The sequence below is a fragment of the Heteronotia binoei genome, chromosome 19 (genome assembly GCF_032191835.1).
Source record: "Heteronotia binoei isolate CCM8104 ecotype False Entrance Well chromosome 19, APGP_CSIRO_Hbin_v1, whole genome shotgun sequence".
Taxonomy (NCBI): Eukaryota; Metazoa; Chordata; class Lepidosauria; order Squamata; family Gekkonidae; genus Heteronotia; species Heteronotia binoei.
The window spans coordinates 19077079-19104054 of NC_083241.1; the positions used below are offsets into that span (position 1 = coordinate 19077079).

The 26976-nt window shown below is 45.3% G+C and overlaps 1 protein-coding gene across 3 annotated transcripts in view; it reads left to right on the forward strand.

Moving 5' to 3' along the window:
• Positions 1-26976, forward strand: part of ARNT2 (aryl hydrocarbon receptor nuclear translocator 2) — a 151574-nt gene that overhangs the window by 124076 nt on the left and 522 nt on the right. For 2 of the 3 annotated variants that reach the window (XM_060260270.1, XM_060260271.1), the window contains 4 exons: positions 6855-6954; positions 9079-9217; positions 11310-11475; positions 26813-26949. In XM_060260270.1, the coding sequence (XP_060116253.1) occupies positions 6855-6954; positions 9079-9217; positions 11310-11475; positions 26813-26949 (542 nt within the window). The remainder of the gene's footprint in view (positions 1-6854; positions 6955-9078; positions 9218-11309; positions 11476-26812; positions 26950-26976) is intronic. The other variant, XM_060260272.1, reaches the window with a different exon arrangement.

The following is a 26976-nucleotide window of genomic DNA, read 5'->3' on the forward strand; positions in this document are numbered from 1 at the left end:
TCTCATTTTCAAAATCTACCATATCCTATTACAGCAGGTCTGTAACTCTTTACCATCCTACTGTGAAAAATGGCACCAAGAATGTAAAGTCACACTTACTAACACACAATGGGAAGCCATATGGGAATCAGAAGTTTGTAGGACCAAATCAATAGCTATTTTTCAACAAAATTATAAAACTATGTCGAGATGGTATCGCACTCCCTCCCACTTCGCTAGCATTGACCCTAGTAACTCCCCACTTTGTTGGCGAAACTGTGGCAAGAAAGCTTCATCATTACACTGTTGGTGGGATTGCCTGATTGTTAACTCTTTTTGGCAAAAAATTATTACCTAAGTGGAAAACATATCTGGTATTACTATTCCAAGACAAGTGGACATCATCATTCTAAATGATTAGCAATCTGTTAAGGCTTCAAGGTCTAAACTATCTCTTATTATTTCACTTATAACAGCAGCCAAGAATATAATAGCCCAGAATTGGAAATCTAACCTTAATTTGTTCATTGATAATTGGATCCTTAAAATTTGGGATTTCATCACAATGGAGAAAATCACAGCTGATATTGACAATATAGACCCGATAAAGGCAGCTAATAATTTTTATGCAAAGTGATATCCAATTCTGGATAAGATAGATGTTGACATCACCCTTTCCTCTTCACTTAACCAACGGGTAATTCATAAGAGTATTATTCTTTCACGATTGTTTTATTTTTGTAAAATTTTATTTTATATAAAGGTATGTATGTGTAATGAAAATTAATGCTTTATTATGTCTCTACTGTAACTGTTATTTTCTGTATACAAGCATTGTATATAAATAAACAAAAACTGTTTGTGAAAAAAAAATAGCTGTCCTCCTAAGGAGCAAACATCTTTTAATTTCATGACTACAGTCACCATCTACAGTGATCTTGGATCTCAGAAATATGAAGTCTGTCACTACTTCCATGTCTTCTACTTCTATTTGCCAAGGTGTGATGGGGCCAGATGCCATGATCTTATTTTTTTTTTATGGTGAGTTTCAAGCCTACTTTTGATCCGTTCTCTTTCACCCTCAACAAGAGGTTCTTTAGGTCCTCCTCACTTTCTGCCATTAGAGTAGTGTCATCTGCATATCTGAGGTTGTTGATGTTTTTCCCGGCAATCTTAATTCCGGTTTGTGCTTCATCCAGGCCAGCATTCCGCATGATGTACTCTGCATATAAATTAAAAAAGTAGGGTGACAATATACATCCTTGTCGAACTCCTTTTCCTATTCTAAACCAATCAGTTGTTCCGTTCTGACCGTTGCTTCTTGACATGTGAGGTGGTCTGGTACTCCCATCTCTTTAAGGACTTGCCACAGTTTGTTGTGATTCACACAATCAAAGGCTTTAGCATAGTCAATGAAGCAGAAATAGACATTTTTATAATACTCCCCTGCTTTCTCCATAATCCATCGAATGTTGGCAATTTGATCTCTAGTTCCTCTACCTCTCCAAAACCCAGCTTGAACTTCTGGTAGTTCCCGATCTACATACTGCTGAAGCCTAGCTTGTAGATCTTTAACATGACCTTGCTGGCATGTGAAATGAATGCAATGGTGCGATAGTTTGAACATTCCTTGGCATTACCTTTCTTTGGGATTGGAATATAAACTGATCTTTTCCAATCCTGTGGCCACTTTTGTGTTTTCCAAATTTGTTGACATAATGTGTGCATCACTTTAACAACATCATCTTTTAGGACTTTGAATAGCTCAACTGGGATACCGTCATCTCCACTCGCTTTGTTGTTAGTAATGCTTTCTAAAGCCCATTTGACTTCACACTCGAGGATATCTGGCTCAAGGTCATCGATTTCACTGTCATGGTTGTCCGGGACATTAAGATCCTTCTTGTATAATTCTTCTGTGTATTCTTGTCACCTCTTCCTGATCTCTTCTGCTTCTGTTAGGTCCCTACCATTTTTGTCCTTTATCATGGCCATCTTTGCACGAAACATTCCCTTGATTTCTCTAATTTTCTTGAATAGATCTCTTGTCCTTCCCATTCTATTATTTTCCTCTAACTGGGCGGAATTACTCCCATTCGTGGAGTATGGATACAATAACAGTGTGCACAGTTCTACAAAAACTACACCTGGTTCTTAATAGTTAACAGGTATGAAGGGAAACTTTACTACCGGGAGGAGAGCCGGCGAAAGCTCCCTCCTCCTTCGAACTATGGTGGACTAAATTAGGGAAAGCTTGGGTTAACATACAAGACAACATGGAAGCAGCCAAGGAGTCATACAAAAAACATTATGACAAAAATCATTCCCCAAAATGGGACTTTAAAGTGGGGGATACAGTGTTTCTGTCTACAAAGAACTTGCCACTCCCACAACTATCTAAGAAACTGGCATACAAATATTTGGGTCCTTTTAATATAAAATGGATTGTAAATAAAGTGACTGTAGAATTGGATTTACCTAAGATTGGTAAAATTCACCCTGTCTTCCATTCCAGTTTACTTGGGAAGGACCCTGGTGCAACGCATTGGCACCCCCAACCTCCAGCCCCGGACCCAATCCCTATTGGGAACCAGAAGCATCGCAAAGTGGGGGAGGTTTTAGATGCTAAACTGAAAGGGGGGATTTTGCATTTCTTGGATCAGATGGAAACATTTCCCACCGTCACACAATGACTGGGTGGCTGAAATGGACGTAAAAGCTCCGTTATTAAGCAATTTTATAAGCGATATCCGCATAAGCCCCGGGGGGCCAGCCTAAGGGGGGGGCAGCATGTCAAGCCCCGTTATTTTGGCCTAGCCATAGCAGGCCAGATAGCCTGACCATTCTCCATCATTTACAACCTAGGAGGCTCGTAGGCATTACCATCTGGCAGTAGAATGTTTATAATACTGAAAGGGACTGCTGTGCCTCACGGATGTACTCCCCCAAATTCACAGGCTCACTTATCTTTTCACAGCCTAGTGTGAGAATGCTTTTGTAGTAGAAAAATAGCTATTGCCTTAACCTCTGAACTTAGGATTCAAATGTAGCACCTTTAGTAATGGTTTATGATACCTATATAGTAACCTTTTGTATCTTAGTCATTCCGCTAACTCTGTTTCATGGAGCACCTTTGAATTCCTGAATAAACAAGTTTATTTGAATGAAACAAAGGACTTCATTATTGGGAATCTTGGGACTTGACAGAAAGTCTGAGATGGTTTTGCAAAGCAGCCTGAAAACTTGGCTTCTGAGTCAGGAATTCCCTATCTTGCCTCTTCTAGAATATACGAGGTCACCTTGGGCAAGTCGCTCAGCCTTCCCCTCTGTCTGCAATGTGAGGACTTCAGCAGGGCTTTCTGTAAAGTTAAATGTCTGTGAAGCACTTTGAACATGTGGAAGCTCCATACGAGTTCTGCTTGGAAGCACCATCTAGGTTCTCTCCATGTGCAGCTTCCTCTGTGAGATGTACTTTATGCACTAGGTTTTGATCGATTGACAGACCCAAGAAAAGTCCTTCATTATGAGACTTTTCTGGTAACGGTGACTTTTGTCTCGAAGTAGCAGCTTTCTGTGTGACTATGGAAGTCCTTTTACCACTTAGGCAAGGGAAAAATTTCTCATCTGCCCATTGCCAATTTTAGCTGGAATCTAAGAACATAAGAGAAGCCATGTTGGATCGGACCAATGGCCCATCCAGTCCAACATTCTGTGTCACACCGTGGCCAAAAAACCAGGCGCCATCAGGAGGTCCACCAGTGGGGCCAGGACACTAGATGCGCTCCCACTGCTGCCCCCCCCAAGCACCAAGCTTATGAATGTCTGACCTTTCCAGTGATTAAGAAGCACAGTTCCTTAGTAGAGTTACTCCATTCTGAGTCCACTGAAAATCATGGGCTTAGACTGGAGTAATTCCATACTGGATTGCAACTGAGAGTTAAATGGACTATGTCTAGATGCCAGAGTTCAGCTTCTGGGTGGTCTGGAAGTATTTAGCAATTTAGGGATGCATTTTCAATTTCCCTTGTGTGGGGGTGGGGTGTACCAGTGTCCTATTTTCAATTTTTTTTCCTGAGAATCATAATGCCTTTGGTTTTCTATGTCCCAAATTTAGCTCATCTCCAGGGGCTCTAGTTCACCAGGAGGTTTCCTAATAAAGTTTCCAAAAGGATTGTTGAGGCTCAAGTGCTGGGGCGTGACCAAAAATGGGATTACTAATAAATGTGTGTGGTTAAGAGGGAATTGGGTGGATGATAAAATCAAGCCCAGTAGGAAGTGAAAGAGCAAGGAGAAATGTGCATTTCTTAGTTCTTTCTTGGGACTTTCTCCCAGTAGAGTGCTATCAAAAATTTGGGAATAGGGCTCTTCTCTCGCATCAATATGTGAGTCTTTCTCACACGCATGTCTGATCTAAAGCACCCCTCTGCCCCCCCCCCCCCAATACAGGCAAACCTGCACGTTGCTTGCATGTGTTTGCACTATGTTGATTTTGGATTGGCTTCTCTGGTACGGTTTGTGCAAACAGTTGGAGATCTCACAGAGGGGGCTGATCTTGGTGGGGACATTTTGCTCTGCAGCCGTCAGGCACGTATCAAAGTACAAATAAGATCCCTTCTTGCTGCAGCATGGGGCTTCTGTATGAGGCCCATAGCTCTGTATCTGGCAGGAACCATTGCGGAGGTCAGAAGTTTGACACTTACAGAGCATCCAAATTCAAAAAGAAGGAAGAGTTTTTCCTCCTCCTTCCCTCTCTGGAAACTCATGAGCCAAGTACCAAATGTTAGATTTATTATGAAAGCTTTGCTAGTGCTCATTTGTTTTAAAGCATCTAAGGCAATAATGTTACATACCATTTTTAAAAAGAAAAGAGAAAAGAACCCATTTAACAAAAGTAAAAACAAAAGTGGGGGGATGAAGAACAATAGAACAAATCATCACAGGGAAAGATAATCACAGTAGCCAATCAGCTGTTTTAATTGTCATGTCTCTGCATAATCTGTTTTTATGCCATCTCCTGGCAGTGTGTACAGAAGAAACAAATGCAGAACTACACAGTAATTATTTAAAAGAAGAACAGAAACCATCAGTCCCTCCATACAAAATGAAGGAGTAAAATAGTTAGAGCAGTAAGATTTCCTTTTAAAAGGCAATGCTGAATTTTAGTAAATGACAATAGAAAACGCAGCAAATAAAACCAGTAGCAAGTTGGGGGAAATGGCCAACTCGGGGGGGGGGGGGGGGGGTTTAACAATTAAATTAAATTATGATTAAAATTAAATTAAAATGAATATAGGGAGCAATCATAAACAGATCTATTCAGAAGTAAGCTCCATTTATTCAGTGGGGCTTATTCCGAGGGTAGTGTTCTTTGGGAAAATTTAAAATAAAGACATCATGGCTGTAATACTAAGAGCACTTTCCAAGGAACGACCTTTACTTAATCGCACTCTCACCCTTCAAAACACCAAGGTTAATAAAAATGTTATATACCAATAAAAATGCTTAAATATCATTAAAATCCTATAAAACAATCCAGGCAGCAACCTGGCATAATAATCACTGTATTATAAATCAGATCAGAAAAGAGGTCAGATTAGAAAAGTTGAAGCGCTGTAACAGTAAGACCAAGAGCAAAAAGCACAATGACTAACCAGGCAAGGAAACAATAGCCAAGCCAAAAACCAAAGCCACATAATACCTTTTTATTAAGACCAACTACAACACAGTACAGTGTGCTAGCTTTTCATCAATCTGGATATCTCAAACAACAGCACTGAAATATCAGGTAGTGCCTTCAAAAGTTGGCATGTATCCAGGTATGCTGTTCCTCTGATGAAATGGCATGTCCATTGGGATGGAGATCCCAGTTTGCCCCGGTTCTTACTCCTGAGGTTCCATTGACCGCCAGTAACAATCTCAAGGGGCTCAACAGTCTGCAGAAGGAGGGGAAGGAGGGCGGAAGCCCCATGCCTTGAATTCTATGGATGCCAGGATGCATACCAGCATGTGTAGACAGTATAAAAAGTGGTTTCCAATTTGCATTTTTGTGTTTGTGTCAGTAGCAGTTGGATTGCATCTGCCATTAGATGTTTCTCTGCCCAGCTTTAGAGGATCCAAGGCAAATGTTTCTTTCCCAGTTTCTGGAGTGGTGTTTGTATTGGCTTATTGTGCACAAATTGGAATACTGACAAATAGGAACAAAGATATCACACTGGATCTAGCAAATTTTGCCTTGCCAGGATTTTTCTAGTTAGTTACAAATAGACAGCATGTTTGATGTTTAAGATTAATAGCTGTATTCTCTTATGAATTTTTGAGAAAACTGTCTTTGTTTTTCAATATTTTATGTGAAATTGCAGTTTTGTCTGTATAGCTGTTTTTAAAAAATTGATAATCCAGAATTTTGTTACAGTTTATGAAAAAGATGCACATGTTTAAGAGTATGTTCTTAGACTGGAGTTAGACAGTTTGGGCTCCTACTCATTTCAGTGAGTACAGAACAGCAGTTTAAGGCTGTAATCTTATGTACACTTCTGAGTAATTCTCTCTGAACTGTGTTGCAATTATTACTGAGTAAAAACTGTTAGGGTTAGACTGCTAATATACACAGACCTTATTATGCCTTTGGAATTTAAGTTATGCTGCCATAAAGGATTTGGTAGCAATCCCGTTCTGGTCCAGTTGACATAAGAGCTTCACTGAGCCTGCAGAAAGCCTGTTAAGTTTTCTGTTGTTTTAAATGGTGTCCTGCAAAGTACTATGCCATAAGGGACTACAGACAATTTTCCAATGACAAGCAGTTTGCATATCTTGTGAGTTTGTTTGTTCCATCCATCCCCACTCTGAAACATGTCTTCTTTCCACTGTTTTTGCAGCAGATAAAAAGATGATGCCTTCACCATCCACAGCAGGAAACCAGCAGATCTATTCCCAAGGGAGCCCTTTCCAGCCAGGACATTCTGGGAAATCTTTCAGGTACCATGCCTTGTGACAAAATGAATAAAAAGAAGACACTGTCACTAGGGTTGCAACATAACTGAGTCATCCTCTTGGAAGGAATCACTGTGGCTCCTGTCCAAAAACCACTTTCCCCTGGAATAGTTGTCGGGTTTATAAGGTTTTGTAAGGTAACAAGTGTTTGGTTTTTAAAATCCATTCAGTGCTAGGCATTGGCAGGCTGCACCCATGACCTGCAAGAGTCTTTCTGGGGTCTTGCCCTGGCTCCACTAGGTTCCACCATTGTCTTTCCTTGGTCCCACCAAGAGGGAGGTACTAGGGGGACAAAATTTCAGGTTATTCAGGTTATCCCATGGAGCTGGGAAAGTTATATGATTTTTTTCCTCATCTGGGAGGCACGGGAAGACAAAGAGAATTTTTGTCTAGGGGGGTCCGTTGGGGGCACTCTACCACCATTAGAGTACCTTACCTGTCTCTGTTCTTGGCCCTTAATAAAAGGGCCCACATTCTTTAACTGTTAACTACAGAAAGCGCTTCTTGTAGTTGAGCCAAAATGCCGCTTGACAAGAAAAATGGCAGTGGAGATGTGGAACTGTGGCTCGACAAGAAAAATGGCAGTGGAGATGTGGAACTGTGGAACTGTGGCTATAGTAGGTTTCGTTTGTTACACCAAATTGGGGGGGGGGGACCTCCAAATTAATAGTAATAGGAGGTAACTTAGGGGATCTCCATGAATGTCTACAGGGATTGTTCCCTGAGAACTCTCTCAAATAAACCAGACCAACAAAAGGTACTACAGAAAAGGTGTTAAGAATAAAGAGTTGTCATACATACAGAGCACATGGGGAAACACACACACTAACTCGGGGGGGGGGGAGGAAGTAGCAGCAAAAATTATTAGGGAAGGGCGATATTTACCAGGTCCTGGAGGTCAAGGTCCATGGATAAACTGCCTGTGTTTCCCAGAGAGAAGGAGGAAGCCCACAAGCAACCTAGGCCAGGTTTGATGTTTGATGTAAAGAGAACATGTATACAATGCACTGGGCAAAGCATGTCCTGTTATATGAAAAATTGACCCTGCTCCCAACACAATACCATGATTAGATAATATCAGGAATAGATAGACCTGAAGAAACTCATGACAGTTTGTATGAGTGTGACTAAGGGTATATGATGAACTAGTTTGGCGTAAACTGAAAGTATGATCCTTGAATACAGGATAGGAGGGGCTATTGAACTTTATGAATAGCCCATTAATTAAGGTGAGTGAGTAAGGGAAAGCAAAACCAAGTGCCAGGAAGGGTTCTCAGGAAACCCATTGTTGAGAATGAGTATCTTCTTTAGAGTGGAGAGAGATCCATTAGCAAGACAGCTGCCATGAATCACCTACCCAAAATAGTTTCCCGGGCTTGTTTCCAGCCAGCATCCATTTTGTTTCCTCCAGCTCCATCTTGGTTCCACTTCCAGGCCAGGCTGTACAGTACACACATGATTTTGGGGGTGATATTAAAGAATGGTGTCTGGTTTCAGACTGCCCTTTCGCAGAAGGGGTCTGGCTGCTAACACACTGAGGTGCTGAGAATTTCATTATAAATACCTGACCCCTTCTGATGCAGAATGACTATTCTCAGTAGATCTTAGGGTTGCCAACCTCCAGGTCAGGCTAAAAGTTCTCATGGAATTACAGCTGATCTCCAGGCTACGGAGATCAATTATCCTGGGGGAAATGGCACTTTTGGAGGGTGGACTCTATGACATCACATCCCTGCTGTTCCCTCTTCTCTCCAGACTCTGTCCTCCGTAGTAACCAACCCCAATTCTCCAGAAATTTCCCCAGCTGGATTTGACAGCCCTATTAGACCTAGATAACATGTTAAGCATTTTATTTTTTTTTAAATCAAGGAACCATTTGCAGCAGTGATGGGCAAGGAATTAGAAATCTATTTTGCCATGAGTAGAGCTATCCTTCTTCATGAATTTATCGAGTCTCCTTTTCGAAGCTATCTAAATTAGTGATCATCGCTTCACCTTGTAGCAGTGAGTTACACAAGCTTAATTTATGCATTAGGTGAAGAAATGCATTTGCAAACCTTGAAATATGCAAGTATCACTGAACCCCCTTCACATTCTTCTCCTTTTCAGTTCCTCTGTAGTCCACGTGCCTGGCGTCAATGACATTCAGTCCTCCTCTTCAACAGGCCAGAATCTGACGCAGATCTCTCGCCAGCTAAATCAGAGTCAAGTGGCCTGGACAGGAAGTCGTCCTCCATTCCCAGGACAGGTATGGAGGTTTGTTCAAGGGGCTCACCTGCTGATCTTTGGAAGGAAATGAATAAACCTTATTTTGGCATAAGATCCTTTTGACGCATCCCAGTTGCAGGCTCATCAACTCCTTTGTATTAAGAAATGAGATGCTTTGGTTAAAAATTGAGGCTGTTTGCACAACTTGCCTGACATAGATGCACGTTAGCAAGTCATAGTAAGTCCCTATTACCAAACAAGCCATTGCCCCACCCTCCCAAATTGGAATGTTCACATAAGAATTTATCTTTCATTTTACCAAATAACCCTTTCACAAGTGTTTAGAAGAGAATTGCAAAATTGCTCTGGGAGTTAAAAAGGAGAGGTGCTTGTCAGAGATGCGAAGGATGCCTTCCATAGCTGGCTTTCCCCCAATTCACCTGAAACTATGCCAAAAACAATTCAGAACCCACCACCCGCCCTGCATAGGTCGCTTACCAGGCCAGGAAATTGTGCATTTGTTTAGAGAGCTGTGCTGGTGCTAGCAAACCATCTTCCTCGCTCTTTTCTCATACATTTCAGCTATCATGGAATCGGAGTTAGCAAGAGACATAAAGGCCATCTAGTCCAACCTCTCACTCAATGAAGGATCAGCCAAAAGCACCCATGACAAGCTGACACTGCTTGAAGACTGCCACTGAGGGGGAGGGAGCTCACCACTTCCAGGCTGTTTTCTACTCCTCCCAATTTGGTGTCATCTGCCATTTAACTAATCATAGAATCATAGAGTTGGAAGGGACCTCTAGGGTCATCTAGTGCAACCCCCTGCACAATGCAGGAAACTCACAAACACCTCCCCCTAAATTCACAGGATCTTCATTGTTGTCAGATGGCCATCTAGCCTCTGTTTAAAAACTTCCAAGGAAGGAGAGCCCACCACTTCCTGCGAAAGCCTGTTCCACTGAGGAATCGCTCTGACGGTCAAGAAGTTCTTCCTAATGTTGAGCCGGAAACTCTTGATTTAATTTCAACCCATTGGTTCTGGTCCTACCTTCCGGGGCCACAGAAAACAATTCCACACCATCCTCTATAGGACAGCCCTTCAGGTACTTGAAGATGGTGATCATATCACCTCTCAGCCTCCTCCTCTCCATGCTAAACATGCCCAGCTCCTTCAGCCTTTCCTCATAGGACTTGGTCTCTAGACCCCTCACCATCTTTATCGCCCTCCTCTGGACCCGTTCCAGCTTGTCTATATCCTTCTTAAATTGTGGTGCCCAATAGTCGCTCCACCCCCACATACAGGCCATTTATAAAAAATACTGAAAAGTACCAGGCCCAGAAACTGAGCCCTGTGGCACCCCACTGGACATCTCCTTTCAGGCTGATGAAATGCTATTGCAACTACTCTTTGGGTGCAATTCTCCAACCAGTTCCGTGTCCAGCTAACTATCATACATGTCTGGCTATGAACTTCTACTTCTCCCCAAGATCCCCACCACCTTCACCCCATCTACCAACTCTTGTCTGTTAGTCAGTATTAAGCCAAGTATGGTTGAGCCCTTTGTAGCTTCCTCTACCATTTGAAAAAGGAAATTGTAAGCCTGGCAGGTCAGGGAGTTGTGTGACTCTGGATGCTTAGCAGAGTTTGTCTCCCAGGACACATCAGGGAATTTGAAGTTCAAGGTCATATAGCTTGGATATATTGTCAAGCTGCTCAAGGAGGATAGTATCCACTTCCTCACTCTGGCCATACAGTGAGCCCAGCTTTCACTTTCTCCAACAAGGCTATTCAGGTATGAACAGCAAAGACCCCTCTGTGACCAATCAACTGTGACCAATCAACTCATTTGGGATGACAGGACAGGGAAAAGCCAGCTGTGCCCAGAAACAACTGTGCATGCTTTTTTTTTCTAATATGTTTGCTTTATTGAGATTTACTTGTAAATGAATCCAGCCTGTCAGAGTTGAATGAAGGTAGGAATGAGACAGCTAATGATTTTTGCAAAAATTGTTGTTTCTGCAACTTTTTGTTGCTAAATTGGAGGCTGAATGAGCCACTCTGTTCCTAGGTCAAGAATGCAGGGAGAAAATGCATTTCTTTTTTTTGGGCTTGTTTGTTTCCCATTCAGCAACTTCCTTCACAGTCTAGCAAGGCTCAGTCTTCGCCCTTTGGGATTGGAACCAGCCATACTTACCCTGCTGACCCGGCATCCTACAGTCCTCTCTCCAGTCCTGCCACCTCTTCTCCAAGTGGAAATGCATATTCCAGCCTAGCCAACAGAACTGCAGGGTTTGGTAGGTAGGCAACCTGCCATCTTTGCCAAAGTGCATCAGAGTCCATGATGTGAAATGTCACCTAAACTTCTTACTGAATGGGAATGTTGGGGCTTGGAAGCAAAAGCTTGATCACGCAGCTGATCAAGTGGATAAGGACATTTGTACAGTAGGCAGAGAAGCAGAGATGGGCAGTTAGAAAACCATTTTGGTCTGACTCAAACTGGAGCTCCAGGGTGGCTGGGTGAGTGAGTGTCAATGTGGCCAAGGGCAAAGTAATGCACATTGGGGCCAAAAATCCTAGCTAAAATACAAGCTGATGGGGTGTGAACTGGCAGAGACTGACCAAGAGAGAGATCTTGGGGTCGTGGTAGATAACTCACTGAAAATGTCAAGACAGCGTGCGATTGCAATAAAAAAGGCCAATGCCATGCTGGGAATTATTAGGAAGGGAACTGAAAACAAATCAGCCAGTATCATAATGCCCCTGTATAAATCGATGGTGCGGTCTCATTTGGAATACTGTGTGCAATTCTGGTTACCGCACCTCAAAAAAGATATAGCATTGGAAAAGTGCAGAAAAGGGCAACTGAAATGATTAAAGGGTTGGAACACTTTCCCTGTGAAGAAAGGTTAAAACGCTTGGGGCTTTTTAGCTTGGAGAAACGTCGACTGCGAGGTGACATGATAGAGGTTTACAAGATTATGCACGGGATAGAGAAGATAGAGAAAGAAGTATTTTTCTCCCTTTCTCACAATACAAGAACTCGTGAGCATTCAATGAAATGGCTGAGCAGTTGGGTTATGCGCTACAAGCATAGGCCGCTTCAAGAGGGGAATGGATAAGCATATGGTACAGAGGTCCATCAGTGGCTATTAGCCACAACTTATTGTTGGAACTCTCTGTCTGGGGCAGTGATGCTCTGTATTCTTGTGCTTGGAAGGGGAAGGGCTTCTAATTCCACTGGTGGACCTCTTGATAGTACTTGGGTTTTTTGGCCACTGTGTGACACAGAGTGTTGGACTGGATGGGCGTTGGCCTGATCCAACATGGCTTATCTTATGTCATGGAGTTAAGATCTGCTTCTCAAGCCCTGCTCTCTATGTCCCTGCCTTCAGATGTGAGGCAGGTGGCAACTAAAGACAGAGCATTTTCTGTGGAGGCTCCTCACCTCTGGAATGCCATCTCCCTTGAGGCTCACCTGGCACCTACTTTACTTTATTTTAGGTGCCAGGCCAAAACACATATTTTTATCCAGGCTTTTAATTAGGAGTTTTACTAGCTTCTTAAATGATCTGCTTGTGTTTTATGGGTAGTTTTTATGCTGTTTATGTTCAGTGGTTGTTGTTTTTTTCATTATTGACTTGTTTTAAAATGTTATCCAGTGATAAGCAGTCTTGAGCAGGACTGTGAAGAGATGGTATAGAAATATTTTAAATAAGTAAATAACCCAAATAGAGCCCTTTTGCACAAGGCAAGTTCACCAGACACCCGAAGAAGAAGATATTGGATTTATATCCCACCCTACACTCTGAATCTCAGAGTCTCAGAGCAACTTACAGTCTCCTTTACTTTACTCACCCACAATGAACACCCTGTGAGGTAGGTGGGGCTGGAGAGGGCTCTCACAGCAGCTGCCCTTTCAAGGACAACCTCTGCCAGAGCTATGGCTGACCAAAGGCCATTCCAGCAGCTGCAAGTGGAGGAGAGGGTAATCAAACCGTTCTCCCAGATAAGGGTCCATGCACTTAACCACTACACCAAACTGGCTCTTTGGACCTTCCTTTGTCATTCTGTGCATGGGGGGGTGGGTAGTTGCTGCAAGTGCAGAGATCCATAGGGGCTTGGAGCAGTGTGCATCAGAGGGCCCACTCTCAGCCCTTTAATCTGGCCACCCCAAGGGAGGCGTGAGAGCGTTCCTTTTTAACTCAGCAGTATCTCAAGCTGAACATGTTTTGCTGATAATTCAGGACAGGGCTGCAGATCAAACAGCATGAGTCTAAAAGTGCCAGGAACAAAAGGGTAAATGGGGATCACTTGAATACCAAAGGCAACTAAAGTGTACAATAAACAAAAAAATCTTCAGAACAGAAACACACAATGGGTTCATTTCAAGGAGCATAGGAAGCACAAAAACAGTTCAGATCAAGAAAATTATATTAGTTTTGGCTTTCCCAGCCCTTTTGTTTATCAGTAACTGTGAAATGGATCATTTAGGATCTCCCAGGAACACCTTCTGAAAAGTTACCCCATCCCTATGTTAACCTGCCCTTTCTGGCTGCTCCAGGCCTGCGTATTTCTTCTAAAACCAATGGGAGACATTTTCATTCTAAACTGGCTTTTAGTAGCTAGGTAGGTTTGAGAATATGGGATTTTATAGTGCCATGCACAGCAGCACCTAAGCCCCTTCTTTTCAATGGCTTTTAAAAGGGCATAAATCTGTGAATCTTTGTAATTAGGGGGGCTGGATGAAGAGGTGGTTATATTCAACACATTGTTATCTTCCCCCAAGCCTTTTGGTTGGGACAATTCACTAAATAAATAAATACATGGAATTGTTTATTTCTCTTAACCAAGACTAGCTCACCCACTAGGCAAACTAGGCAGTTGCTTAGGGCGCCGGGAGGTGGGGGGCAGCAAATTGGGCTCTCCCCCCCTCCGGTGCCCCAGCCAGGCATCTGCCTAGTTTGGCTTTCTTCCCTCTACCCTCCCTGTGCTGCCGCGGCTGCCGCTAGCACCCTCTGGCCTGCCCCCACCCCCTCTGGCTTCCCGCTAGCCCCCTCCAGCCCACTGACGCCCTCCCCCGCCATTCTGCTTGCTCGCCGCCCCTTGCCCCCGCTTGGCGTGACTAAAACTAAGGCCTGCCGACTCCTCGCAGTCCGCGCCTGCGCAATTTGTTAAGAGACTCTGAACAAAATGCGCAGGCACGAGCTGCCAAGAGCTGGCAGGCCTTAGTTTCGGTCGCGCCAAGTGGGGGGGAGGGGCAGCGAGTGAACGAGCAGAGTGGCGGGGCGGGGGGAGTGTCGGCGGGCTGGAGGGGGCGGGGCAGACCGGAGGGGGCTGGCAGCGGCGGGGGGGGGGGGGGCGGGAGGTAAATGGAAAAGGGAGGGAAGGGGGAGGAGGAGGAGGTGGGTGGCTGCTGTGCCTCAGCGTGGCACTGGAGGGGTGGAGCATGGCCCTGCATTGCAGCGCCCCAGGAGAGCACCTGGCACCCACAGGCCAGCGCCGCTCATAACTTCGATGCAGTACTGGCTGTATTCTTGCCCCCCTATTATTTAACTTTTTTGTGAATGATTTAGATTCCTTTTTAAAAACCATAGTCCCAAACTGGTGGTGATCCATCTCCCATTGCTGCTCTATACAGCTAATGTAATACTTCTCTCTGGCACGTTGGAATGAAAAGGCTCTCTTAGTCTGCTTTCTTGACTATTGTGAATTAAACAAACTAACCCTAAATTTTGTGAAATCTAAAATCATTACCTTTGGGAAAGCATGGAAGCTGGATAAATGGAATGTGAGATGTAACTGGATTGAGCAAGTTCCAAATTTCAAATATCTGCGAGTATACTTCCATCATTGCTTCAGATGGGTTGCCCATAAAAAGGAAATTATTAAATCTTTTAACAGAAACATACTGGCAGCCGCTTCTACCATACTAAGGGTAATCAATATGTTCTTTAACCATAAGATCAGTGCCAAATTGATGTGTGGGATCCCAATTTGGATTATGGTCATCAAGAAGGATATAGAAAAAGTCCAATCTAAATCCTTGCAAAAAGCCTTCCCTCACGTGTGCCCTGTGCGACCACTTCTCTGGAGACTAATCAAAGACTCCTAGAGATGAAAGCTTGACTATAGCAATCAAAGTTGGGCTCAGATTACACTTCAGATCTAGCACCAGTTCTCTTATTTCACAAATGCTTGTTGGGTCCCAGTCTTCTGTTTGGTTGCTTTATACAGAGAGAAAGATCGCTCGAATAGGGGTTAGTTTTGGGAATTCCTCCTCCTACTAGAAAAATCAGCCTTTGGTTTGATTAAACAAAGACTGTTGGACATTGAACACCAAGAGCTGATTAGCCCCCTTGACTCCCCCTTGAGGGTAGGTATTCCTCCCCAAGGATTTATAGCAGAATATTTCCTTTGTTTGACTGCTCCACATTATCAAAGAACCTTTTTGCTAGCCCATTTTAATGTTTTACCTTCAGTTATTCTGGTTGGGAGATTTCATAAAAAAACCATATGCTGATAGTTTATGTGTTTGTGGTACTAATGAAATAGAAAGCTTGGATCATATCCTCTTGCATTGTACTTACTATTGTGATTTCCAAGCCCGATGAGCGAAATATATTTGTTCTACTTTCTAATTGACTATGGAAAGGGTAGCCAAATTTTTGTATCTGGTCTCCAAGAGGAGAGACGGAATTAATGAGTGTTAATGATTTCTGCTATTTTCTTGTCTGTTTGTGATGTTGTGGTATGCCAGTAAAGGTTGTCGTTGATGATGATGCAGTATTTAGAATAATAGCATGAACAGCAATCCAGGTGGGTAGTTGTGTTGGCCTGAAGCAACAGAGAAAACTTAGAGTCCAATGGAGCCCTAAAGACCAACAAAGTTTTATTCTGGTTTTCATCTGTTAAAATATTTCGTTATATTTTATGCTTGCACACCAGTTTGCTGTTCAACCTCTACCTTATATATATGGACTTGTATGGAAAAAGCAAGGGTAGACCATCAAAAAATTCTCAAAAATTCACAAGTACCAGTAGACATCAGTCCAGTGTCGGCCCTTGAGTGCATGGCGCCCTGGGCAGGCTCCCTGCCCACCCACCCACCCCGCCACTGCCACCTCCCACCCTCCCTCCACAGTGCTGCACTCCGTTGCACACACACCCCCTATTGATCAGAGGAGCGTGTCATGACAAGGATCAACCCTACCAGCTTCAAGGCAGCCAGCATCTGAGCATTTTTTGAAGAGAGAGATGGAGGAGGCTTCTCCCCCTCCTTTCCAGAACCAGAAGTAAGGGGGGAGTGAAGCTTCCTCCAGCTCTCTCTTCAAAGAACACCCAGATGCCGACCGCCTCGAAGCTGATAGAGCTGATCCTCGTCACAGTGTGCTCCTCTGATTCTGCGGGGTGGGGGTGGGGTGGAGCACGATGCGGCAGAAGGTAAGGGAGAGGGCAGCAGCAGCGGGGGGAAGAGAGGCAAATGTAGGCATTTGTCTTGGGCAGCGGGGAGGAGCCCAATCCACCCTCCCCTCCCGGCACCCTGTGCAACCCCATAGTTTGCCTAGTGGGCGAGCCAGCCCTGCGTCAGTCTATTGAAACATAAGCATAGTAAATACAAAAAATGCAATAGAATTGGTGGTCACAATTCAGATACAAGTAGTAAGAATAAAATATCACAATTCAAGAAACATTCTTCAATAGTAAACATGAGATTCCTCTGTGCTCCTTCATATAATAGCGTCCAAAAGACCTCCTAAATTCCAAAGAGAAAGCAGAGGATGTACCAGAGAAATTTCTACAGCTGATATGTCCTTCCCAGGTATACAAGGTTGTAGAAATTTCTCTGGGACATCCTCTGCCTTCTCTTTGGACTATTATATGAAGGAGCACAGAGGAGTCTCATGTTGAATTCATGTTTACTCTTGAAGAATGTTTCTTGAATTGTGATATTTCATTCTTACTACTTGTATGTGAATTGTGACCACCAGTTCTATTTCATTTTCTGTATTTACTGTGCTTATGTTTCAACAGACTGATGTCTACTGGTAAATTTCTGAGCATTTTTTGATGGTCTACCCTTGCGGTTTCCATATTTTCACATTTCACACTCTTGGGGTCCCTATTGTTTGGCTTATTCTGATTGGAACATCATGGCATAGAGTCTTTAAATTTCCACTTTTTCCAATGCTGAAAAGGAGAGACACATGTCTAATTTACCAGATTCATTTGATGCTGTTTCTAATGATGATGCAGATTAGAAGCAATTGTCTATCTTGTATCAGAAGAAAACAAGGACTCATTTGCATGCTGTTTTTCTAAATCAGTATTGTAAGTCAGAATACCCAGAGGGCTGCACATACAAAAAGCACCCACTTTATTTAATGACTCTGATGACTTCAAGAAAAAATGCATTGCTATACTAAAGAAATGTGCTTTAGATTTAATGCTGTTGGTAATAGAAAAATCTATAGAGGAAACTGCTAAAATAGACTCTGAAATACAAATGCCTAATAAAGGTTTCAGTATCAGACTCTGAAATTGTTGAAATGGAAAACAAACAAAAGTAATTTAGGAAATATTGAGTCTTTTAATACTATAAGCTGGAGAAACTATAAAATGATATCAAGGAACTAGACAAGAAAATAAGGGAAAACAAAACTAAGAAGTTTAATCGAGATAATAATGATTATGAGAATGGGAGCATTTACCAATGAAGTTGTAACAACTTTAATAACAGCAGAAAAAAACAGATCTCAGAATGTCTAATTCAGAATCTGAATTATATATATGGACTAGCAAGTCCCATTCCCTTTTGTCTGATGAAGCATGTGTGCACACAAAAGCTTACACCCTGAATAAAACTTTGTTGGTCTTTAAGGTGCCATTGGACTCTAACTTTGTTCTTCAGCATGGACAGCATCTCTTCAAGGTATGTGGTCGGGTAGGATGAAGATAGCAGAGTCTATAGCACAGTGGTTAAACTGTGATCCCAAAAATGATTTGTTCAATTGTCACCTCTTTCAAGGAAGTTTTAGGGAAATTTCCTCCCTGAGGAATAATAATAAATTATTTAGGACTGTTGACAGAATCATAACAAGATCCATTATGAGGGTCACAAAAGCGAAACACTGAAAATGGAATGTGACTACATAAGCATATGAATCTGCCTCAGACCATTGGTCCATCAAGGTCCATATTGTATAAGACTGACAGCAGCCCTCCCCTTGTTTTTTCCATCATGTGGTCCTTTTAACTGGAGATATTGGGAATCAAAAAGTTTGGTGTAGTAGTGTTAAGTATGTGGACTCTTATCTGGGAGAACTGGGTTTGATTCCCCACTCCTCCACTTGCACCTGCTGGAATGGCCTTGGGTCAGCCATAGCTATCTCAGGAGTTGTCCTTGAAAGGGCAGCTGCTGTGAGATCCCTCTCAGCCCCACCTACCTCACAGGGTGTCTGTTGTGGGGGGAGAAGATATAGGAGATTGTAAGCTGCTCTGAGTCTGATTCAGAGAGAAGGGCGGGGTATAAATCTGCAGTCTTCTTCTGTGGAGTCTTCTGCATTCCAAAGAGATGTTCTTATTGATACACAGCCCTTCCTAAATGGTAGATTTGAAAGAAGTAGATTTGAAAGATCAGCAGGCTTTATTTACATTGGCAAAATTAGTATTTGTAGTTTAAAATTTAAATGCTAAACATTATTGTTATTCCCTGGTGACTGCGGGAAAAAATATTTGCCTTAGGACTCGGCACACAGAATATTTTAAGATTTCATTAATTTTGCCAGGACAACTTCTGTATGAAATCTTGCCTCCATACACAGCCAACTTCTTTTTTTCAGGGGACAAAGCTATACATTACGTGCAAAGAGCTGACATGGAGCTCTGGCACTTTAACAAGAAGCAGCTTTAGGAAAGGGCAGCGTTGCGCTAAAAATGCAACTTACCATTCAGGGTCAACACAACTTCCCATTCAGAGTCTGGCTGCTGTTGCTCCTGTGGAGCCAATTCTAGTCCCAGCTATTGGACTGGGAAACATGGGATCTTCTTCGTGGTCTCTGTGCAGTCCCACACATCGGTCTTGCCGCAGGCAACGGATCCGTACCTCGGAGTTCTAATAGCTCTCCTATAGCGCTTTTTGGCGCGCTTCCCTCCCGCTCTGGGGAGCAGGCACCGACTGCGCATGCCTGGAGCGAGGGGGAGGCGCCATTCCCACTCAGTTTCTTCCTTTCCGCCGCCCGGACAACACCTACCTTCTTGCGCTCCTCTATAGTCCGTCTGTTCCTGTCGGTATCGTATTCTTCTTCTTTAAATTCTTACATCCTCTTATTCTTTTCTCTTTTCGTCCACACACACACAAAAAAAACAGTTACCGGTTTCTGCGCTTACTATCCTTTCTCTACCCCCCCCCCTCCCTTCCTTCCTGCCCTGTCTGGAGCGTATGGAAGGGAAAATCACTTTTAAAAAGTGTCGGAAGTGCGGGTCAAAGATCCCTACTTCTGATGGGCATTTCTACTGCCTCTTCTGTCTGGGGGAATCCCACAGAGTTGATACCTGTCCCCATTGCGCCAGCTTCGGGAAACAGGCGCGAAAAAATCGAGTGGCTAGACTCCAGAGCTTCTTACTGGCGAAATCTCTTCGACCTATGCCTGTCTCGGATTTGCCGCCTCCCCCTAAAAAACGAGCGGGAGATCCGGCTGCCTCGGCCGCTTTGCACGTTGCAAAAAAGCATAAGTCCGACAAGAGGCCTTCCAAGCACTCCTACGGCCATAAGGCTTCGAAGAAGTCTCGGCATTCGGATTCGCCGAGGTCGGATCCGAAATTGCGTCATCCGGATTCGCCAAGACCACGCAATCTGGCTGCGTCGGCTTCCGCTGCGTCTGCTTCGGCTCCGAGGAAGCCCCGCGATCTGACCCCATCTACCTCGGCTTCGGCGTCCACTCCGATGGCTTCGAATCCCATCATCCCGCCTGAGCTCTTGGCTCCGTCCGACGTCATTTCTGAGATGCCACAACTGACTCCTCATTCCCCGCCTAGGGTGGAAGTCATCCCGATCGGGTCCCGCTCTCCTTCGATTCACAGCGAGCTACCTGATAACATCCTGGAGTCCGACCCTTCGCCTAAAACGACCCGCTCAAGATATAAGCCTGGCTCTTTTCGGGACATTGCGGTATCTCCATTATATCGAGAGTCTTCTACGCAGGTCTCTACCCAATGGGTCCGGTCTCGTTCTCCGATTCGGCGCCGTCGCTCCTCGTCGCCATACCAGGATTATCATAGAGGTCATTACGACTACTCCTCTTCTTCCCGGTCACCGTCTCCTCATGTACATCGGATCTGCCAACGCTACTCTCGCTCCCCGTCAGAGCTGAACCCCTGTAGATCCCGTTACCGTGATGTCGACCTTGGCTGAGACGTATCGACCCCTCGAATCCGAAACCTCCGTGTGTCAGCTTGTGTTCAATTGCATCCTATTGATCCTAACCACATTGCCTATACTGTTTATTTGCTTAGAACTAACCCTAGGGCCCTTTGATAGAATGCTAGGTATGCCAACCAGGGGGAGGGAAGAGCAGGGCCATAAACGGCGGGAAGACCAGAGGGAGGCGCCGCCGCTTCCCAGCCGCTGCAAGGACATCGGCCGAAGGGGGGAGGCTGGATGGCCCAGGAAGGGAGATAGCCAGCGTGTGAATTAAACACCTTGGAGAGGGAAAATAACTTTGTTTTGAGAATGATTTAGAGGCCCCTGTCTTTGATGTGCCCCCATAAATGCTAGTGCCTTTTCAATGTATGTTATCACTCTCAAAGACCTTCTGCAGCAGTAACATTGTATATTCAATAAAAGAAACTTATTTCAAAAGAAAGAGTTCTATTATTTTGAAGAATCAATGAACCCTGCGCTGACACCGTGATTCTCCCCGTTACCACTCCCAGACCTTTGACTACCGTTACCAGTACCGTCATCAATCCCCATACTACCCTTATGATGACCTGGAGTATGTTTCCCATCGAACCCGTGAGACCTATCGACCCCGTGAACCATCCCGTTCCCACGACTTACAGGAATATGTCTCCCCTCGAACCCGTGAGACCTACCGACCCCGTGAATCTTCTCAAATCCGAGTCCTTTCCAAACCGTCTGCCACAGTATCCGTAGCCCCGAATACATCCTCTCATCCTACCAAGTCTACTCCTCCGAAGATTCCTAAAGATCAGTCTTCCTCTGCTCCCACTAAGTCTCAAGCATCACCCCATCCAGAAGACGCGTCACCCCATCCAGAAGACTCCCAATCCGAGATGGGCACATCGGATCCCTCAGATTCTGAGGACCCCCTGTCTCTCCTGCTTTGGATTCCATACAACCTACCCGAGTTTCCCCGTCTGATAGTTCCAAAGCGTACCTTAACCTTATTACTACCATGGCCGAGGCCCTTCATATCCCTGTACCTTCGGATTCCCCTAAAGTCTCTGATATCGTCCATGACCTCGTTCAAGTTGATTTCCCATCTGGTTCCATTTTACCCATGTTACCTGTTCACCTTGAAGGCTTACACGAGTCCTGGGACAAACCAGCTTTTATCCCACCTACTTCCAAGCACCTCGACTCCCTTTATCGCGTCCATGCACCTGAATCTAAGTTTTTAGCCTCCCACCCGGCTCCCAACTTAATTATAGTTCATTCAGCCACTAAATCGAAGCCATCCCGTCACCCTATCCCATCTGATCGTGAAGGCAGGAAGTTGGACACTCTGGCTCGTAAAATCTACAGCCTTGCATCTACAAATTCAAAGCTCAATAATTATCTGGCATACTTCGCTGCATATACTTACAACCTGGCTAACCAGATTACCCCTCATATTCCTTCCCTGCCTGATACTTCCCAGAAGGTCGTTTCCAACTTGGTCTCTGAGCTGTCTAGAGTTTCGAAACAGCAAATCAATTCCCTGAGACATGCTGTATCCTGCTCATCTAAGGTGTTTGCCTCCTCGGTGGCCCTACGCCGTCATGCTTGGCTTCGGTCAACCAATCTGCAGCCTGATATTAAGCAGAAGATCGAGGACCTGCCTTTTGATGGCCTTGGCCTGTTCCATGCCTCAACAGATGAGGTTCTTACATCGGTTGATGATGGCCGTAAGAGAGCTAAGCGCTTGGGTGTTTCCCAGCCGACCTCTCAGCAATTCAACAGGCCCAAACCTTGGAGACCACCTTTCCAACATCGTCAGCGTTCCCCCAGGCAACCTGACTATTGGAGGAAGAAGCCTCCACAACATAAGCAGCCCTTCCAGCAAAGGCCCCGCTCTCAACCTACAAAGAAGCCTGCACAGCAATCCATGCAGTCTCTTTGACTTTCCTCTCCTATCCACTCCACACATGGACCCTCTGTATCGCACATGTCTTCTCCCATTCTACCCAGCTTGGACCTCGATCACCACAGACTCCTGGGTGCTCACCATCGTTCGCCTAGGCTATGCAATCGAGTTCGTTTCACCACCTCACTGCCATTACTTTATCGTTACTCCACCCTCCCCTCACCTCCAACAAGAAATTCTGGACCTGCTCCAGAAAAATGCCATAGAACCGGTTCCTCTTCAATACCGCGGGATGGGGTTCTACTCGAGATATTTTCTGGTGCCCAAGAGGGATGGAAGCAAGCGTCCTATCCTAGATCTTCGGAAGCTGAACGAGCACATAATGTACAAGAAATTCAGAATGATCTCCCTGCAATCCATCCTCCCTCTGATTCCCAAGGGTTCTTGGATGGCCTCCTTAGAACTTCAGGACGCTTACTTCCATGTGACCATCCGGCCTCAGCATCGGAAATTCCTGCGATTCGCCATAGGTCAAGATCACTTCCAATACCAATCCCTGCCATTCAGCCTCTCCACCGCACCCAGAGTGTTCACCAAGTGCATGGCAGTGGTGGCGGCTGCCCTGCGTCTCCGAAACATCCCTGTGTTCCCATACATAGACGATTGGTCCTGATTGCAGCAACAGAGCACCAACTCAAGAGGAACCTCGATACAACCCACTCTCTGCTGGCCTCCCTGGGCCTTTGTGTGAATATCACCAAATCACACCTCACACCGACCCAGGACTTGCAGTTCTTAGGTGTGCGTCTATGTACGTCCCCTCATCTTGCTTTCCTCCCAGAGGACCGTGTGCAAACTAATTTCTCTAGCCAACCTAGTTCGGCAAACCCCCATCCAGTCTGCCTTCATCATTCAGCGACTCCTGGGCCTCATGGCTGCAACCACATCTGTTCTCCGCTTTGCAAGGCTGCATATGCGACATCTTCAACTCTGGTTTGTTCGTGCCTACCATCCGCACGTGCAGCCACAGAGCACTCTTCTCACCATTCCCCAGAGAGCTCTACATTCCCTTGCTTGGTGGACTATACCACACAACCTGCTTTCCGGAATGCCGTTCCTTCCTCCTCCTCCATCGGTCACCGTAACGACAGACGCCTCCAAGTGGGGTTGCGGAGCCCACTTAGAGGACAAGACTGTCAGAGGACTTTGGACTCCGACCGAGAGGGCCTTGCACATAAACTGCCTAGAACTGATTGCTGTGCACAGGGCCCTCCATTCCTTCAGCATGTCCAGATCTCCACAGACAATATGGCTACAGTATTCTATGTCAACAAACAGGGCGGTACCAGGTCCCTTCGGCTGTGCCGCATAGCCATATTGCTCTGGGAATGGTGTGTCAAGCACAACATCTATCTGACTGCCATTCATCTTCCAGGCGTGGAGAATGTTCTGGCCGACTCTCTCAGCAGGACTCGGATAGATGACCACGAGTGGTCCATCAATCAGATCTATCTCCATCGCATCTTCCTGTGCTTCGGCATGCCCAAGATCGATGTTTTTGCCTCAAGGAGCAATGCAAAATGCTCCTGCTTTTACACCAGAAGGGGCAATGATGCATTCCTACACATTTGGAGAGGCCCCTTGCACTACCTGTTTCCTCCGATCCCCCTGATAACGCGGGCGTTACTGAAGATTGCACGAGACGGCACGGACTGTATTCTTATTGCTCCATGGTGGCCACGACAACCGTGGTTCACGAGACTCCTGCAGATGTCTCGTCACACCTACCGCCACCTTCCTCTAACAGGCAATCTCCTGACACAAGCCAACAGCCAGGTGTGGCACCACAACCCACAGGTGCTGGCCCTTACAGCGTGGGGAATCCGTCCATCTCCCTATCCGCAGAGGTAGCTGAGGTTATCCTTAATGCAAGGAAGCCTTCCACCAGACGCTCCTACCACTGCAAATGGAAGCGTTTCTGTTCCTATGTGTCTTCCCAGCACTTACGACCAGAGTCTGTGCCTCTGCAGTTAGTCCTTCAATATTTACTTTCCTTACAGGAATCAGGACTCTGCTATTCCTCGTTAAAAGTTCATCTGTCTGCCATCTCGGCCTTCCATGATCCTGTTGATGGACAGACGGTCTTTTCACATAAGTTATCCAAGTTATTTTTGAGGGGCATGTTGCACCTTCATCCTCCGATTAAACCTTTTGTTCCAGTTTGGAGTTTGTCCCTAGTGCTTTCTTGCCTTATGAAACCCCCGTTTGAACCCATGGCCACGGTGCATCTCAATCTGCTGTCCTGGAAGACCGCTCTACTAGTTGCCCTTACTTCCGGCAAGCGGGCCAGTGACCTTTGTGCCTTCCGCCATGATGCTCCTTACACGGTGTTTCATAAGGATAAGGTCGTCCTCCAACCGGACCCTTCCTTCCTTCCCAAAGTTGTATCCCACTTTCATTTGTCAACGTCAATGTCGTTACAAACTTTCTTCCCTGATCCAAAGGACTCTGGGCAAAGAGCTCTGCACGCCCTCGACGTCAGAAGAGCTTTGTTTTTCTACCTTGCTCGTACACAACAGTTCCGTAAGGACCCTAACCTGTTTGTGGCCTACGGTAACCCTCACAGAGGACACAAAATCTAAATGGGTAGTTAGTGCCATCAAGTTGTGTTACGAACTGGCTAAGCAGCCCTTACCCGAAGGCCTTAAGGCTCACTCCACCAGGACGGTCTTGACGTCTTTGGCTTTCCTGCATGGCATCTCCCTAGAGGACATCTGCACTGCCGCATCTTGGTCCTCACCATCCACGTTCGCCTCCCATTATGCCCTGGACGTTCGTGCGAGAAGGGACGCCTCCTTTGGCCAAGCGGTCCTCAGGTCCATCTTCCACTGAAGTCATTGGTGAGTGTATCCATTTCCATCTAGAACCTATATGATGTGATTTTGTGATTGTGCATATGCTTGGTTGATGTAACTAACATTTTCTTTTTGACCAGCACCCTCTTCCAGGACCATTTAGTTGGCTAATCACCCATGTGTGGGACTGCACAGAGACCACGAAGAAGATAAACAGGTTGCTTACCTGTAACTGATCTTTGAGGGGTCATCTGTGCAGTCACACATGCCCACCTAGCCTTCCCCGCTGCTGGCCTCCTCTACCTTGCCTCTACTGAGTGTCAGTGGCGGCTGGAAAAAACTGAGTGGGAATGGCGCCTCCCCCTTGCTCCAGGCATGCGCAGTCAGTGCCTGCTCCCCAGAGCGGGAGGGAAGCGCGCCAAAAAGCGCGATAGGCGAGCTATTAGAACTCCGAGGTACGGATCCGTTGCCTGTGGCAAGACCCATGTTTGTGACTGCACAGATGACCACTCGAAGATCATCAGTTACAGGTAAGCAACCTGTTTATGCCACTCCAGGCCTGGCTTTAGCAGCAGGGAATACTGGGAGCTGCTCTGGACCTGGCTGTGGCAGTAGGGAATGATGGGAGCCAGCTGCAGCACTGTGGAATACTAGCAGAGACTCTGGGCACAGCCACAACAGTGGAGAATGTCGAAGAGACGCCTGGCCTGGCTGTGGCAGACACCAGGAGCTGCTCCAGAGGTGCCCACTGCTGGGAGCTGTTCCAGGCTTGGAGATGCTCCCGGGCACAACCACTGCTATTGGCGGAGAGAGAAGGAAGGGGATTGGCTTGCAGGGAGGGAGGGAAGGCAAGAAAGACAAAAATTGAGGGATTGACTTCATGGAAGGTTAAAAAGAAAAAGTAGAGGTTGGCTTGGGGAAATAAAGGGGAGGGAAGCAAAGGTGGGGAAATGCCTCCTCCCCGCAAGAAACTTGCAGGTCCCACTCCACTTGTTTTAATTGATTTAGAAATGTTATGACCTAGCCTTCTTTCTTTTTAAAAAACTGAATACTACTTTGCAAGTGACAAACCCACAGAAATACTTGATTGACATACCTTGACAACATCTTAAAACATACACCTGTGTATTGTATAAAGCATTGTCATAACAAAAGCCACTGACAATTTGCAACAGAAACATTTTCACATTTCTCCTAAATGACTGCAGGGGGTCTGGGTAGGTCTGTGTGGGAAGAAATAGGGAGGGGGGGGCACTGCAGAACAGTCCCCACTTCAGTTCCTTTCATGAATGGTTGGAATAAGATGAGAGCCTTCTCCATTCTATTCTCAAGGAGCAGGGTGGTGGGTTATAAAGAAGAAACTCTCTAGTTGCGTATAGAAGTACTTTGCTAACATCCGCAAGGCCCACAGGAACGGAGAGACTGTTGGGGAAAAGCAAAGGTAACCGTGTCATTTTTCACTCTCTCAGCCGAGAGCAGTCAAAGCAGCAGCCAATTCCAAGGAAGGCCTTCGGAGGTCTGGTCCCAGTGGCAAAGCCAGCACCATAACCAGCAAAACAGTGAACAGCACCCTCACCAGCAAACCAGCCAGACAGAAGTGTTCCAGGTGAGCAGAATGAGGGGTGGTGCCATT